The following is an 18,607-nucleotide window of genomic DNA, read 5'->3' as shown; positions in this document are numbered from 1 at the left end:
CTAGCCTGGGAACTCCACATGCCACAGGTGCATCCGTAAAAAAAAGAAAGAAAGAAAGAAAAAAAAAAAAGAAAAGAAAAAAAAACAGAATAAGAAATACACTTCTTCCATCTTCTATAACCCTAAAGCCAAGGAAAAGGACTGGTTTCATGGACATAGTCCTCTCTTCTTCTTCTTTTTCTTTTTAAGGGCCTCACCCATGGCATATGGAGGTTCCCAGACTAGGGGTCCAATTGGAGCTGTAGCCTTTGGCCTACGCCACAGCCACGCCATATCTGAGCCACGTCTGCAACCTCCACCACAGCTCACAGCAATGCCAGATCCTTAACCAACTGAGCGAGGCCAGGGATCAAACCTGTGTCCTCATGGACACTAGTCAGATTCACTTCCACTGAACCACGATGGGAACTCCATCATCTCTTCTTCTTGTGATTCCACTGCTCTATTTCTACCTTGTAGGCTGGATCAACGAGTAAAGTTCTAAAATACCCATAAGCTTGCTAAAAGCTTTCACAATTTTTTTCTACTTCTCATTGTTTCAAAGCTAATAAATGCTATACTCAGGGATCAAAGCTCACTTTCACATGGTCTGAATTTTTCCTTCAGAGCTGAATTCTTGTCCTTTAAAGAATCTACAGAATCAGCTCTTCTCTGACTCCCAATATAATGCACTATTCAGGACTATGGTCATCTACCCTAAAAAGGTCAAAATTTTCAAAAAATTCTAGACTTTCTTGCTTGTGCTTCCCAGAGACCTGATCAGTGAGGAAAGACGGCTTGTAGGTGCCATCAGTGGATGTGTTGCCAGTTCCTCGTAAGGACTTCATGTGAGAAACTGCCATGCGTAAGATGGTTAGCTTGTCTGGTTTTCGAGCCAGGGCACTACAGGTGGGTACCATGTCTGACAGTTCTGTTATGTAGGCTGTCATCTTGTTCCGTCGCCGCCGTTCAATTTCACTATGATTTTCCCTGCATGGAGAGAGAGAAAGGAGAAGCCCCATCCATGTGGTCACATCTGGCCGTTTGGGAACAGAGAGAATGATGTGAATACCAAGTGAGCTGCTGAAGAAATGTGGTATTTAGATTTAGTGGTGCTTAAAGTCTCAAAAGTTAAGAGTAAGGTTTGCCAACCTCCTCATGCAGAGCAAGCATGGAATAGAAACTAACAAGATAGAAAATAAACAGATATAGCAATTCTAATTCCTGGAAACTTCACTTCCTGTATAAATTACCACTCCCTATTGATTTTATTCACTTAAGTTCCTCAGCTTGGCTGACTTCATGTTTATTAACTTTCTGAAAGCTGAAAACACAAAAAATAACCAGTTTTTCCAATTCAAGTATGCTGCTCAAGAGCAAATACAAAAATTGATAGTACAGAGAGTTCCCAGTGGCCTAGTGGTTAAAGATTCAGCAGTGTCACTGCCATGGTTCAGGCTCAATACCTGGCCCAGGAACTTGTCCACGCCATGGGTGCACGGAAAAAAACTAGTAATATAGATTCTCTTGGTCTCTAAAATGTTGCTTGTTCTAAGCATCTCTCCTATTCTCAAAACTAGAAGACAGAACTGGAAGTTCTATCTACCCCACTAATGGACGAAGCCCCTTCTCCACCTGGGTGTGGTGCTAGTGCACTGAGCTCAAGAGATTATAAGATACCATCTACTAGAGGTCCCCTGTAGGTGCTCATTTTGGGATAAAGTACATTGGAGGATAGGAGTGGAATAGAGAGGATGATATTTAAATGCCTGAAAACCGACACTCTGGATCTCAGCAGGATAAGTAGAACACATCTCAAATACTGAATTCCTCAAAATCAAAGAGAATACCACTGTTAAAAATAATAATCCAGGGGTGTTCCTGTTGTGGCTCAGCAGTAACAAACCCAACTAGTATCCATAAGGATGTGGGTTCGATCCCTGGCCTCATTCAGTGGGTTAAGGATCTGGGGTTGCTATGAGCTGCTGGTAGGTCACAGATGCGGCTCAGCTCCTACATTGTGTGGGCCAGCATCTGCAGCTCCAATTCAACCCCTAGCCTGGGAATTTCCACATGCCACAAGTGCAGTCCTTAAAAAAGCAAATAATAATGATAATCCAGGAGTTCTCTTGTGATACAGTGGATTACGGATTCAGTCGTTAATGCAGTAGCTTGGGTCACTGCTGTGGTGCAAGTTTGATCGCTGGCCCGGGAACTTTAACATGCCACAGGCATGGCCAAAAAAATAATAATCCAGTAATTTTCAAATTGGATTTCTGAAAAGCCTAATAGTTCCTCAGTGTCTTCTGTGCAGATGCTTCAAGGAGAGGCCCAAACAACTTGCTGCATTTCTGTTTCTATTTGAGCAGCTTCGCTTTATCTTTTTTGACTTCTATTACTGTTTAAGGATTCTATTCAAATAAAATTTCTCTGTCAAAACAAAAAACAAAACGAAAACAACTAATCTAATATAAATTTCTTTTTAAGGATAACAGCAAACTAAGGTCAAGCAGTTAAGTGACTTTTCCAAGGGCTGCCTGCCCTCATTCCCAATGAATGCAATGTTCTTCCCACCATACCACACCAATCAGTTTTCTGAAGAGTGAAAGAGTTAGTAGGAGGCATAAGTTGAAACAGCAGCAAAATGAGCTTGTGGCCCCACTGAAAGAGGTAAGACTGGGAGAAGTAGTAAAAACAGGTGTTGGTATCAGTGATCTATCTTCTACTGTGTCATCCCAAATCACAAAGACCAAAAAAACAGGAAAATTTGGGCACAGTATTTCTTCTGCAGTATTTCTACATTATCGACAACAGTCTCCACAGAGAACTCTACAGTCTCCTTTAGTAAAAAGGTCTCACAACATAGTGCATTCCTAGTTACTTTGCCTAAGAAACATAAAATTCTACTCTCAAACATAAAGCACCCATTTTCCCACTATCTGAAATATTTCTGACACTGAAATCCAGAAGTCTGATCTTTTAAATAGACACATCAAGCCTACTAAACTTTACTGGGAAACCACAAAAGACTCAATCACCAAAGCACCACCAGTACTGCTATGACAAAGTTATCTAGGCTGTGAGTCTACATAGGAAAGTAAGGGTGAGCTTTCTAGAGAGATGTGGAGTAAATTATAAGGCCTAAAGATCGGAAACTAATTGTAAACACAGATATATCTATATATTGGTTTTCTGATAAAAGTGCATTTCCCTGATAAAGCACCAACTGGCACACTGCACATTTTCTAAAAGGCTTTTATTCTGTGAAACTTATGCTAAGGCAAAGCTGAAAAAACTATAAAACTAAGAGAAATTTCTTAAATTACTAAGTAAAGGTTCCTCAACTCGCCCACTTTCTAATGGGGAAGCCAAAGTTTCTGTTACACAAAAACTTCTAAAAATCTTGTCCTCTCTTGCCACACACAAGGAAAAACATGAAGAGAAAGGAGAAGAAAGGGGTAGAATAAGAAAAAGGATAGAAAAAGCAGCAGCATCTGCTTCATCATGCTAAAAAAGACACCGTTCTCCTACCTGGCGAGTCTCTCTTTATCCGCAGAGCTCTGCTCATCATCCGACCTAAAAATAGAATTAATGAACTAAGCTAAAATTAAAATAAAAAGAAAGAAGGGAGGAAGGAAGGAATGGGGCAGAGAAAAAAGGAGAGGAAAATAAATAGAACAAAATTGATGCAGAGAAGAGAGGGGGAAATGGAAATATGAACAAGAACCTTGCCTGTAACTCTACAAAACCATCTGTTAGGATAAAGAGAAAGTAACTTACAGGAAAAAGGTCAACATAAAAGCAAGACCAATATTCATTGTAAATTAACATAATCTGAGCACAGAAAGTATTTTGCCAATCATTCTCTGTAGAGACCAAGGATATACAGTTTGAACAAGAACCAAACAAGGGAAGACCATTCTCACACACTGCTACCAATCTGGAAAGAAAATGATATCCACATACGCTATTCTATAATGGAAAAGGCAAACAGTAAATCATGACAAAAACATCAAACAACGGATCACAAATACAATCTCTCAATAACACACATATAGCACACATGCATGTGCAGACAAAATAACCAACCAGGCTTCACTGGAGAAATTATATAAACAAAACTAAAAGCTAGTTTTCTGGTACAGCCTCTATCAGTGATTTGATCCTGAAGTAGTAAATTTCTATTCAGTCACTTTCCCATTTCTCTGCAATAAAGCCACAACATTGCTGGATCCCAGTACCAACTCCCCCCTTCCCTGGAGGGGGCTATAAAGCGTTACCACTAAGTTTCTCTGGAAAACTGGATATGTGTTGGTGGCAACTGAAGAAACATCAACGTGTTGGTAGGCCAGTTTAGCAGTAATCAATTCTATCTTAAATATATATGAAGTGATTAAGAATAAATAAAGAATAACATGTCTAAGTATGACATATTAACAGGCTGAAAGGCTACTTAACTACTTAAAATGTCAAGTAAATGACTTTATCAATATATCAGAAAGTTTCTATAAAATGGTCAACGGGGGAAAAAAAAGTGACCAAAAATAACACAATAATAATGAGAACCATGTGAAAACTTAAGTATATTAACAAGAAGAGAAAGAAAACTGAGTGAAATTAAGTGAAGTTTCATGTTCACTGGGTTATAATTCCTTCACTACAAGTGAAGTTTCATGTTCATTAGGTTATTATAATTCAAAAACTTGGGAAAATTCATTCAGCTTTTGAAGACCCTCTAACTGAATTCCAAAAGAGGATATGGGAGGTTAATAGCTTAACAAATCATATCTTAAAGGAATGAGTTCTGTTGTTTGAAAGAAAGTTAAATATCTAAAATTCCTTTTACTTCTATCACTACAGATCCACAGTTCCTTATCCATTCTAATATTTCCAAATGGAACATATGAATGTAAAAATATTCAAAATAAGCAGGACAAATGAAGACTAAGACAGTCCAGGTCATGTTTTCATAGCTTTTTGGAATTTCAGTCAAGAGACTATGAACTACACCACCACCACGATTTGATGGCTTCATTTTCTAAAGCAGCTTTTTAAAAACTACTCCCCAAATGGCTGTCATTAATTTCTCATTTTAGGGGTAATTCACATCCTAAAGTGTTTACAAGTATCTATTTCAATAACCAAATTCTTCAAAAATTTTTTAAGTACATTCAGCCATTGCCACCACTGTAGCCCAGTTACGCATGATTTTATAGCTATCTTACTGTTTCAACAGCTTCTCATCTACCTCCCTCACTATAGTGCATCTCTCCAATCATTCCAATATAATTCTACTAGAGAAAAAAAATCCCATATGCATTTTACATATTATCATCTCATTCTAGTCTTATGATGGCATCTCACTCTTCAGAGTAGTTTAAAACTACTTTGCTATTTCTTAGCCCTCTACATCAATGGTTCTCAATATATAGGCCCCAGACCAGCAGCATCAGCAATGAATAAACAGTATATGCTTAAACACTGGATTTTGGATTATTCATTTTTGAAGAGGCTGCAAACTCAATTTTTAAAAAACAAATAATTTACTGCTTAATAATATGTAGAATAAACTTTCTAAAAACTGATATTCGAGTTGAGAAGGATTTAATAAAAAGCAAAGTATTTTTCATCTTGACAGATAATTTAAACAAATTTATTTCAACAAAAACACCAGCCTTCATATAAATTTTCCTTGGTCATTTTTAGAAGAATAAAACCATTATCTATATAGATTTTTGCAGATCTATTTAAAGTGCAACCAAAAAGTTCATATTGTTTGGTGTTCATGTGGACACCCAGCAAGCACACTGTATAGCATCTATGATGTATATAAAAAACACTATGTAAAATATACCATTAGTTTGAAGCTATGTTACCTGGACATAAATGATAATTGCAACATTAAGTTTCACCAGCTTTCAGAATAAGAAAGAGACTGAATAGAGAAACTAACTCTCACTGAGGTAAAATTCAGTACTTTTGAATTGTCTGGTCCCACGACAAGGACCAAGATGCTCTACTACATTACCTGGCAAACCGCTCCTTATCATTAGACATCTGATCATCATCACACCTGAAGAGGGAAAAAAAGGATTAGTCCAAAGCATTACACTTGTTATATCTATTTCACTCCTAAAGGAAAACTAGAAAGTAGTAAAAATATTCCACAAAAAAAAGTTAATGAAAAGGTACCACAAAGCAATAGAGATAATAACAGTATTCCATAGAACTTAAAAACCCATGACTATCATTTGTCAGGGTTCTAATGTCTCCTTTACTCTTACTTATCAGACATTCCAAAAAAAGATGGTGATCTAATGAGGGCACGGCTGACTATCCTGTCAATACCACTCTGAAGTTAGGGATAGTTTTGTTTCATTTTTCTTTAATTACAGCCAAAAAAAAAAAAAAAAAGCCACAAAACCCATATAACATAAAATTTACCATCTTAACCTTTTTTTTTTTTTTTTTTTTTTTGGTCTTTTTGCCATTTCTTGGGCCGCTCCCCTGGCATATGGAGGTTCCCAGGCTAAGGTCCAATCGGAGCTGTAGCCTCCAGCCTACGCCAGAGCCACAGCAATGCGGGATACGAGCCGCGTCTGCGACCTACACCTCAGCTCACGGCAATGCCGGATCCTCAACCCACTGAGCAAGGGCAGGGATCGAACCCGCAACCTCATGGTTCCTAGTCGAATTCGTTAACCACTGCGCCACGATGGGAACTCCCCATCTTAACCATTTTTTTTTTTTTCTTTTTTTGTCTTTTTGCTATTTCTTGGACCGCTCCTGCGGCATATGGAGGTTCCCAGGCTAGGGGTCGAATCGGAGCTGTAGCTGCCGGCCTACACCAGAGCCGCAGCAACGGGGGATCCGAGCCTCATCTGCAACCTACACCACAGCTCACGGCAACGCCGGATCGTTAACCCACTGAGCAAGGGCAGGGACCAAACCCGAAACCTCATGGTTCCTAGTCGGATTCGTTAACCACTGCGCCACGACGGGAACTCCCCCATCTTAACCATTTTTAAGTATACAGTTCAGTAGTGCTAACTAGAGTCACACTGCTGTACAAAAAGATCTCTAAAACTTTTTCATCTTGGAAAACTCTATAGCCACCGAATACCATCTTCCCAAACCCCCACCCCCATCCATCCCCCAGCTCCTGACAACAACTATTTTACTTTCTTTCTGATTTTGACTACTTTAGATCCTCATATAAGTGAAATCATACAGTATTTATCTTTTTGTGACTGGCTTATTTCATTTATTATAATGACATCAAGGTTCATCCATGCTATAGTATGCAACAGAATTTCCTTCTTTTTTAAGAGTGAATAATATTCCATTGGATATATATATATATATATATATATATATATATATACATACACACACACACACACACCTTTTTTTCCCTGTACCTGTGGCACGAGGAAGATCCCAAACCAGGAATGGAACTCGCACCACAGCAGGGATCCAAGTCACAGCAGTGACAACACTGGATCCTTAACCTGCTGCACCACCAGGGAACTCCCACATTTTCTTTATTCATTTGTTGATGGATATTTAGGGTGTTCCCACCTCTTGGCTATTGCAAAAAATGGGGCAGTGAACATGAGTCTATAAATATCTCTCCAAGATCCTGCTTTCAATTCTTTTGGATATATAGTCATAAGTGGCACTGCTGGATCATATGATAATTCTGTTTTTAATATTTTGAGGAATCTCCTTACTATTTTCCAAAGTAGCCATACCATTCTGCATTCCTACCAACAGTGCACAAGAGTTCCAAAGCCCCCATATGCTCACCAACACTTGTTATTTTCTGGGGGTTTTTTCCTTCTTATTACAGCCATACCTGCAGTATGTGGAAGTTCCTGGGCTAGGGGTCAAACCAGAGCTGCAGCTGTAGCCTATGCCAAAGCCACAGCAACACCAGATGCAAGGCACATCTGTGACCTACACTACAGCTTGCAGAAACACTGGATCCTTAAACCACTGAACAAGGCCAGGGATCAAATCCACATCCTTACGAACAGTGTTGGGTACTTAACCCACTGAGCCATACAAGAACTCCATTTTCTGGGGGTTTTGATGGTGGTCATCCTAATGGCCTACTTATCATAGTTTTAATTTACATTTCTCCAATGATTAGTGATGTTGAGCATCTTTTCATATGCTTTTTGGCCATTCGTGTATCTTCTCTGGAGAAATGTCTATTCAAGTCCCTTGCCCATTTTTTAATCAGGTTGTCTTTCTATTACTGAGTTATACGGGTTCTTCAAGTATCATAGATATTAGCCCCTTGGAGTTCCCGTTGTGGCGCAGTGCTTAATGAATCCGACTAGGAACCATGAGGTTGTGGGTTCCATCCCTGGCCTCGCTCAGTGGGTTAAATGACCCAGCGTTGCCGTGAGCTGTGGTGTAGGTCGCAGACTTGGCTCGGATCTGGCATTGCTGTGGCTCTGGCATAGGCCTGGGAACATCCATATGCCGAGGGGGCAGCCCCAGAAAAGGCAAAAAGACAAAAAAAAAAAAAAAAGTATAATAGATATTAGCCCCTTATCAGATATATGACTGGCAAATACCTCCTTCCATTCCATGGGTTACCTTTTCACTGTTTTCTTTGATGTGCAAAACTTTCTAAAAGATAGTCTTAAATTATGATTTAGCAATGAACGTTATACTTTTGATTAAGGAAACACAATCCATTCATCTCAACAACTTCTATTTAACAAGCTGATAAATTCTGTTTGCTTTTACAGAAACCACAAAGGAGGATGTGGTGAAGGAGGAAAACCTAACTCTAAAAACACTACTTGAGGAGTTCCCCTTGTGGCTCAGTGGGTTACAAACCCAAATAGTATCATGAACATGAGGGTTCGATCCCTGGCCTAACTCAGTGGGTTAAGGGTCCAGCGTTGCTGTGAGGTGAGGTGTAGGTCACAGATGCAGCTTGGATCTGGCGTTGTTGTGGCTATGGCGTAGGCTGGAGGCTACAGCTCCGATTCAACCCCTAGCCTGGGAACCTCCAAATGCCACGGGTGCAGCCCTAAAAAGACAAAAAAAAAATAAAATAAAATAAAAAAAAACACTATTCTAGGAGTTCCCTTGTGGTGCAATGTGTTAAGGATCCAGTGTGATCACTGTAGCAGCTTGGGTCAGTGCTGTGGCACAGGTTCAATCCTTGGCCCAGACAGTTCCACATGCCATGGGTACAGCTGAAAAAACAAAACAAAACAAAAAAACACTACTCTACTCTCTGGGTGATGTAAATTTTCCTCCTCTCACTACCACAGGATATAGCAAAGATCTATCAACTTTGGGCAGAGAGTGCTTTAGGGAGATAGGTAAGACTGACAAATTTTGCAGTTAAACCAGTTAATAAATTAGAGCCAGAATTTATACTGCTCCTTCATAGGTTATAAATCCTCAACTAATCTGACCCCAACAATTTTCAAAAGTTTTTGAAAATAACTGGAGAGCAGAAGTAGAATGAAAGGCAAACATGGAGGTATGGTGGAATTTCTGCTCAAGGACAAATCGTTTAAGACACAAAATATACTACAGACCAGATGCTACAAATTCTTATTGAAAAAGAAATTACCTAAGCTGAAAAAAAAGGCCTATACTTCACGTATTAATTTTGAATCTTGGGAGTTCCTGTTGTGGCTCAGTGGGTTAAGAACCTGACTAGTATCCATGAGGACATAGGTTTGATCCCTGGCCTTGCTCAGTGGGTTAAGGATCCTGCATTGCTGTGGCTATGGTACAGGCCAGCAGCTGCAGCTCCAATTCAACCCCTAGCCCAAGAACTTCGATATGCCGTAAGTGCAGCCCTGAAAAAAGAGAAAGAGAGAAAGATAACTGTGAATCTCAAGAATGAAACTTCTAGATCCTACTACTCAATGTGTGGTCAGTGGACCAGAAGCAGCAACATTACTTAGCAATCTATTAGAATGCAGAATCTTCGGCACTACCCCAGACCTAATGAATTATAATCTTCATCTTATCAAGAACACCCGGTGAATGCATGTGTTTGAGTTTTGGAAGCATTATTTTAGATACTAGTAACTCTGATATTGTACTTTGAATTTCAAAGCCTTAATATTCTCTCTTTTTTTTAGGACTGCACCTACGGCATATGGAGATTCCCAGGCTAGGGGTTAAATCAGAGCTGCAGCTGCCGGCATACCACAGCCACAGCAACATCAGACCTGAGCCGCATCAGCGACTGACACCATAGCTCACAGCAACGCCAGATCCTTAACCAAGTGAGGCCATGATAGAACCTCGTGGTTCTTAGTCAGATTTGTTTCCGCTGCACCACAACGTGAACTCCTCAAAGCCTTAATGTTCTTGAAAATTATTTTATAGATGCTGTCTGGAGAATATAACAAAACGACACTTAAATAAAGTAATGAAAAGAGGTAATAAAAAGCATCAAAGTAGCATCCACCAAAGAGATTTAATATTGGTTTACAAATACAATGCAAGTAAGACTCACTCATCAACCAAAGTGAGAAAATTCAAATTAAAAAAAAAAGTACTGGAGTTCCCATCACGGCTCAGTGGTTAACAAATCCAACTAGGAACCATGAGGTTGCAGGTTCGATCCCTGGCCTCACTCAGTGGGTTAAGGATCCAGTGTTGCCATTAGCTATAGTGCAGGTTGCAGATGCAGCTCAGATCACGCATTGCTGTGGCTGTGGCCTAGGCCGGTGGCTACAGCTCGAATTAGACCCCTAGCCTGGGTGGGGTGTGGCCCCAGAAAAAGGCATTAAAAAAAAAAAGTACTGATGATCAAATTGAAAAATTTGGTGATGCCTCTCTCAGGCATAATGACCTACATGTTAAGATGAATTCTGAATTCTGACAATCTTTTTTTTTTAATGGTTGGGGAAAGGACAAATGAAACTTTTTAGATTTGCATATAGTTTGACTACTAGATTTTGCAGAAATGGAAGAGGGAAGCAAAGACTCAGGGCTACAGCTAACTGACAGATATAAATAAAACTATCCCCATTCATAGTACAACACAGTTCTACTAACAATATTTATCATTATAATTAGGGATTCCCAACTGGAGGAATTCCCAACAGAACTATGTTAAAAAAGTCTATTCTTTTGCAGAAATTGAAATCTCTTCCCCTCTTCACATTTGTTGACACTCATTAAGTCTCAAGATCTCTCTTAGAGAATTGTTTTCTCCAAAATTTTGCAACTTTTTTTTTTTTGGTCTGTTTTTCTAGGGCTACACCCATGGCAACTGGAGGTTCCCAAGCTAGGGACAAATCGGAGCGGTAGCTGCTGGCCTACACCACAGCCACAGCAACGCCAGATCCTGGACGCATCTTCGACCTACACCCATAGCTCATGGCAACACCAGATCTTCAACCCACTGAGTGAGACCAGGGATTGAACCTGCATCTTCATGGATGCTAGTCAGATTCATTTCTGCCAAGCCATGAAGGGAACTCCTACAATTCTTTTTTATGGTGGCCAAATCACAGTTGTTTTCAAGAATATATGGCAGTGGGGAGTTCCTGTCATGGCTCAGTGGTTAACAAACCCAACTAGTATCCATGAGGACACAGGTTCGATCCCTGGCCTCACTCAATGGGTTAGGGATCTGGCATTGCCGTGAGCTGTGGCACAGGTTGCAGACGTGGCTCAGATCTGGAGTTGCTGTGGCTGTGGCACAGGCCAGCGGCTACAGCTCTGATTCCACCCCTAGCCTGGGAACTTCCATAAGTCAAGGGCACGGCCCTAAAAAAAAAAAAAAGACAAAAAAAATAGGGCTCCCTTTAGAATGGATAAACAATGAGGTGCTAATGCACAGCACTGTGAACTATATTCAATCTCCTGGGATCGAACATGATGGAAGATAGTATGAGAAAAAGAATATATATAAAAAACTAGGTCACTATGCTGTATAGCAGAAATTAGCACAACACTGTAAACAACTATACTTTAAAAAATAAAAAAAAAAAGATAAAATAAGGTTTAAAAAATTTAAAAATAGGAGTTCCCGTCGTGGCGCAGTGGTTAACGAATCCGACTAGGAACCATGAGGTTGCGGGTTCGGTCAATGCCCTTGCTCAGTGGGTTAAGGATCCGGCGTTGCCGTGAGCTGTGGTGTAGGTTGCAGACGCGGCTCGTATCCTGCATTGCTGTGGCTCTGGCGTAGGCCAGGGGCTACAGCTCCAACTCGACCCCTAGCCTGGGAACCTCCATATGCCGCGGGAGCGGCCCAAAGAAATAGCAAAAAAAGACCAAAAAAAAAAAAAATTAAAAATAAAGTGAAAATAGGACTCCTTTATTTCTCAATTATTTGTTACTCTGCAATGTAGATACTACCTAGGTAATGTGTTCAACTGTGAAAAGAAAAAAGGTTATCTTCTATTCTTTGACTCTTACTGCTTTCCTTACTTAAAAATAAAGCCAAGTAATTGGTCTTAAATAAGAATTAAAATTTCCCTTCTCTGAAAGAACTCCATCAATACAGTGAAAAATCCATTTTCACTGCTCTAGAAGATTCATTACTCTATGAGACAAATTCCAATTCTGGCTCTGTAGAAGACAATGGCTATTAGAGGGCATGAAAGATTAGTACATTAATATCCCCCTTCCAACTAATTACACCTCGAAGTACTCACTACCTGGTGCAGCCTGCTCCCACAATGAGTCTGGACTTGGACATATGACTTGCTTTGGCCAATGGAATAACAGCAAATGTCAATGCAAAGCAGAGGCTTGATAAACACTTAGACAGGACTTGCCCTTTGAATTATAGCCATCACCATGTACAGAAATTCAGTCTGGCCTCCTTAAGGATAAAAGACCACAAAGAGATACCGTATCAGCCATATGAGCCTAGTTTTCAGATGATAAGGCAGCTGAAGGCAGTCTTATGAGTAAGTATAGGCAAGGTCAGCAGAATAATCATCTAGTCAATCCATAGAAATTGTCAATCCAATTGTGAGAAATAATAAATCATTGTTCTTTTTTAACCCACACAATAGAGAACTGATATAGAGGTCTTATAAATGCCCTCTCCTCATTGAGCTCCTTCCTCTGGAGCTATTACCAGAATGCTTGAAATTTTTATGAGGTATAATATAATACAAATTTTAGTTCTAGGATGAAAGACTCTTCTTAGGCCTACAGACAAAAATATTATGAATAAGAAATATAATGAACTTATTTTTAATATCAAAAATCCAGAGAAAGTTTTTCAAGATCTTACCTCAAAAATTTACTGTTCCCTTCTCCATCATCATCAAAATCCAATCTGGAGAAAGCCAACAAAAATACTGTAAGCCTACTGATAATACAGAACATTAAAAAAATTAAAATTCTAAATCCATAAGCTATCTGAACACCCACTCATGGAAGAAGGAAAAGAGGAAGTGGACATAAGCAAAGCTATATTACCTCTTCCTTACTGTACCAAACAGGTCACAGATATTGGATAATCAAAAGAGAGTACCCCTTGCTGCTACCTTTCATTTTCTCAGGGTAGATATCCACCTTTGCCAAAGTTTTATATCACAGTACAACCCCTACAAAAGGACCAGGAATCCACTCAAAAAGGATAAGAAAAAATTAGTATGAATAATTCAGGTCCATTTCTCATTTGTACAGTCTACTCTAGGCTATGCTACCAGTTCTCTAAAAACATCTCTCAAAACAGTGATGTTCCATAAAGGAGTAACTTCAAGACCTCCGAAGGTTGTTAAATAATATTTCTTTCCTTCATTCATCTAATAAACATGTAATATATACTATAATCCAGATACTGTGCTAGGTGAGGTGATAACAAGAGACTTGCCTTCAAGGGATTCTTTGCCTAGACAAATACAAATATACAATAAGTGAGAATGAGAAAGTGCCACATGAGGAGCACAATCAATAAGCTACAAACATTTAGTAAAAGCAGAGGTGACTTTCATTTCTAGGGATTAGAGAAGATTATACGTAACAAGATAGGCCAATCTCCCATTAATCTCCATACTCCACTAAACTAAAACATTACTCACTTATCACCTTAATGCAGTGATTGTGGCATCTTTATTAGTGCAATCATGAGCCTCTTAATGAGTTATATATGAAGTATACAGCATCAATCCTGAAAACGTCCATTTCCCTTCCTCCCTTAGCCCCGATCATCTGTCAAAACCTATTTACCTAATAACTCCATTTCTAAAACTCTATCCTAAAGAAATAACTAGAAGTAGAGAAAAAAATTACATACAAAGATATTCATTGATCATTAAACAGCAAAATCTTCAAAACATTTTAAATGTCTCCAAACAGAGTTCCCGTCCTGGCGCGACAGAAACAAATCTAACTAGGAACCATGAGGTTTCAAGCCCAATCAATGAGTTAAGGATCTGGTGTCGCCATGAGCTGTGGTTTAGGTCACAGACATGGCTTGGATCCTGCGTTGCTGCGGCTGTGGCGCAGGCTGGCAGGTGCAGTTTCAATTTGACCCCTAGCCTGGGAACCTCCATATGCCACGGGTATGGCCCTAAAGAGCAAAAATAAATAAATAAATAAATAAATAAATAAATAATAAATAAATGTCTCCAAACAGGAATTAAATACATCCCTCTATATAACTATTTAATATTATGTTCCCATAAAATACATAAGAATATGAAAAAAGGTTATTTTATACAATTAAGTGAACAGACCAGGTTATATAAACCTACTTAATTATGATTATAATTATTTTAAAGAAGAATAAAGCAAATACACTAAAAAAAAATAATGGGAGATGGGCTGTATAGTAGGATTATTGCTACTTTATTCTTCTTTATAAATTTCTATATTTTCCAATCTTTTTTTTTGTCTTTTTTTGCTATTTCTTGGGCCGCTCCTGCGGCATATGGAGGTTCCCAGGCTAGGGGTCGAATCGGAGCTGTAGCCACCGGCCTACACCAGAGCCACAGCAATGCGGGATCCGAGCCACGTCTGCGACCTACACCACAGCTCATGGCAACGCCAGACCCTTAACCCACTGAGCAAGGCCAGGGACCGAACCCGCAACCTCATGGTTCCTAGTCGGATTTGTTAACCACTGCGCCACGATGGGAACTCCTATTTTTTTAATTTAATTTTATATTTTTTGCTTTTTAGGGCCACACTCAAGGCATAGAGAAGTTCCCAGACTAGGGGTCAAGTCAGAGCTACAGCTGCCAGCCTACACCATAGCCACAGCAACGTGGGATCCGAGCCATATCTGCAACCTACACCACAGCTCATGGCCAAGACTGGATCCTTAACCCAGTGAGCGAGGCCAGGGATTGAACCCACATCCTCATGGATACTGGTCAGATTCATTTCCATTGTGCCACAATGGGACATACCAATCTTTCTTTTAAAAAACATGTATTTTTTCTTTTAATATATTTTTCTGACTACCAAAAATACTCGCTTTAGAAAATCTGGAAATAATTAAAAACAGAAACAAATGTCTTCCATAACCCCATCACTAGACATCTGGTAAGTATCCTTTCAGTTTTTTTGCTATGCACACATTACACATATTTTTTTCTGACAGAGTTGGTTTACATGTATTGTAACCCCTTTTCTCAATATATTATGAACATTTTTCTATACCAATACATATTTTCACTTCTAATAGCCGTAGAGTATTCCATTTTCAATATACTATAACTTAACCAATCCCCTAATTTAGATATTAATATTGCTTCTAATTAATATTGAGTATATATAACCACAACACCATGTTTAAGAGAGTAGACTCTAAAGCTAACCTCCCAAAGTGCCTATCATAGATCTTCCACTTACTGGCTTTAGAACCCTGCATAAGTTACTTATTCACCCTACCTGCAACATGCAGAAGGAGAGAGAGAACCCACAGAGATAATCAAGTCTTAATATGTTACTCATGTTACCACTTTAACCCAGGGATCATTCTTGCATTACTACTGGTAGAAGGAAGCTTAAAAACTAGCTATAACATTAGCTACATAATTTTTAAAAACAAGAAAGAAAAAATAAAAATACCAACAAGCAGGTCAAATACTACCCATTCCTCCAGGCCTTTCCAAAGCAACCTCTTTCCTAAAGTCTTTCCTAACCTCTACCAACCAATAATGGTATTTCTACACATTAAAACACAGAGGACTGTATCAGTAGTTCCTTTTAGCAAACCTGGAGTATTCTATCTTAAATTATATTTATCTGTGTAATGATTATCCCTTTCAGAACATAAACAACTCAGACACAAGGACTGTGCCTTATTTACCTAGCGGCAACCAGCACAATGCCTTATGCTAATTAGGCATTTAATAAATAATTTTGGAACTGAATGGAATCTAGATTCCAAATGAAGCGACAGATCAATAACTTAGAAGAGAAATATTCTAGAGTTTAGCATTCTCTAAATCCAGAAAAGTAAGAAGCCTCCCAAAAAGATTTTGAGAATGCAGATATAAAGTTTAATGAAAGCAGCAAATTTTCAGCAGCAGTGAAATCTTTAGGCTTAGCCATATTCCTTTACACTGCAGAGATTTTTGGTTTAAAAAAAAAATGCTTATAAGAAACTTAGATAAAAACATCAATTCCAAACAAGAAAAATCCAGGGACTTAAGAAAGTTATCTAACAGCAGTGTAGTAAATAGCCAGAAAAGGTGACAGAGTTAGAATAGAGGGTCCAGCAACTAACAAAATCAGTCTGGTACAAAGGAGAGACATTCATGACACCACCCTGGTTAAACATACCCTGGTCGCCGCTTAATAGCCCTCTGAACAATGGCTCCTCCACCTTGAATCCCAGGCCCAGGGTTTCCAGAGGTAATGGCTGGACCCAGTGATGGTACATCTGCTGTCATTTCTGTCAAAGAAAAACAGAAATACGGATTTTAAAAAGACTGTCCTTGGAGTTCCCGTCATGGCACAGTGGTTAACGAATCCGACTAGGAACCATGAGGTTGCGGGTTCGGTCCCTGCCCTTGCTCAGTGGGTTAACGATCCCAGCGTTGCCGTGAGCTGTGGTGTAGGTTGCAGACTCGGCTCAGATCCCGAGTTGCTGTGGCTCTGGCGTAGGCCGGTGGCTACAGCTCCGATTCGACCCCTAGCCTGGGAACTTCCATATGCCATGGGAGCAGCCCAAGAAATAGCATAAATAAATAAATAAATAAATAAATAAAAAGACTGTCCTTGCTTATCATCATCATCAAATTGACTAGAAAAGGAAGGCTCAGAGTTCCCGTCGTGGCGCAGTGGTTAACGAATCCGACTAGGAACCATGAGGTTGCGGGTTCGGTCCCTGCCCTTGCTCAGTGGGTTAACGATCCCAGCGTTGCCGTGAGCTGTGGTGTAGGTCACAGCCGCGGCTCGGATCCCGAGTTGCTGTGGCTCTGGCGTAGGCCGGTGGCTACAGCTCCGATTCGACCCCTAGCCTGGGAACCTCCATATACCGCGGGAGCGGCCCAAGAAATAGCAACAACAACAAAGACAAAAAAAAAAAAAAAAAAAAAAAAGGAAGGCTCAAGCTGGGGATAAGATCTCAATAGTTTGCTAGAAAACCCAAATGCTCATGTCCAGATTGCTTTTCTTGAATTCTTAGACTGAAAAAAGATTGTCCTAAACTTCAGTTCCCCCGACGTCATACAGGTTTGAAGAGATACTATAGTCTGCAGTCTTCACTTTTAAAAGCTTGTAATAGTAACATAATATTAATCTAAAACACAAATTGGTTTACATATTCCACTCATGCAACAGATACATATAACTCATCTCCTCTGATTTATTTTATTTGGAAAATACAAAAAAACCTCAACATATAAAATCACCTATATTTCAAAACTCAAAAAAAAAAAAAAAAATCGAGCAGTTGCCAATGTGGCGGGGAGGGAGTGGGATGGATGTGGAGTTTGGGGTTAGTAGATGCAAACTACTACATTTAGAAAGGATAAGTCGGAGTTCCCGAAGTAGCGCAGTGGAAACGAAACCGACTAGGAACCACGAGGTAGCGAGTTTCAATCCCTGGCCTTGCGCAGTGAGTTATGGATGCGGTGTTGCCGTGAGCTGTGGTTCAGGTCGCAGACATGGCAGGGATCTGGCGTTGCTGTGGCTCTGGTGTAGGCCACCAGCTGTAGCTCCAATTAGACCCCTAGCCTGGGAACACCCATATGCCACGAGTGCAGCCCTATAAAGACAAAAGACAAAAAAAAAAAAAAAAAAAAAGGATAACTAATGAGGTCCTACTGTATAGCACAGGAAATTATATCCACTCTCTTGTATAGAACATGATGAAAAATAATATGAGAAAAAGAATGTACATATATGTATGACCGGGTCACTATGGTATACAGCAGAAATTGACACAACATTGTAAATCAACTATGCTTTAATAAATAATAAAAACAGGAGTTCTCTGTGGCACAGCAGGTTAAGAGCCCCACACTATCACTGTGGCAGCTCAGGTCACTGCTGTGGCATGGGTTCGATCCCTGGCCCAGGAATTTCCACATGCCAAGGATACGGCCAAAAATAATTTATTTAATATAAATAAAGATAAATTTTAAAAAATTATTTATTTAATATAAATAAAGATAAATTTTAAAAATTAAAAAGAACAGTCATATAGAGT

At 39.5% G+C, this 18,607-nt stretch overlaps 1 protein-coding gene across 9 annotated transcripts in view; it reads right to left on the bottom strand.

The window, feature by feature from the left end:
• The window catches only part of ARNT (aryl hydrocarbon receptor nuclear translocator), a 58,094-nt gene that overhangs the window by 25,107 nt on the left and 14,380 nt on the right, over positions 1-18,607 (bottom strand). For 4 of the 9 annotated variants that reach the window (XM_021088678.2, XM_085020875.1, XM_013997187.3 and 1 more), the window contains 5 exons: positions 16,735-16,846; positions 13,229-13,273; positions 6,008-6,052; positions 3,511-3,555; positions 756-969 (listed from right to left, as the gene is read on the bottom strand). In XM_021088678.2, the coding sequence (XP_020944337.1) occupies positions 756-969; positions 3,511-3,555; positions 6,008-6,052; positions 13,229-13,273; positions 16,735-16,844 (459 nt within the window). In that variant the 5' untranslated portion in view covers positions 16,845-16,846. Of the gene's footprint in view, positions 1-755; positions 970-3,510; positions 3,556-6,007; positions 6,053-13,228; positions 14,416-15,252; positions 16,847-18,607 lie in introns of all 9 variants that reach the window. The other 5 variants (XM_085020876.1, XM_085020877.1, XM_001929670.7 and 2 more) reach the window with 2 other exon arrangements.

This window comes from Sus scrofa, chromosome 4 (genome assembly GCF_054392235.1).
Source record: "Sus scrofa isolate SSC_HxYL_T2T_F1_AM1 chromosome 4, Sscrofa_HxYL_maternal_Yorkshire_Landrace_v2.0, whole genome shotgun sequence".
NCBI classification, from domain to species: domain Eukaryota; kingdom Metazoa; phylum Chordata; class Mammalia; order Artiodactyla; family Suidae; genus Sus; species Sus scrofa.
The sequence above is the reverse complement of the archived record's forward strand: the minus strand, read 5'-3'. Positions and strand labels throughout refer to the sequence as shown.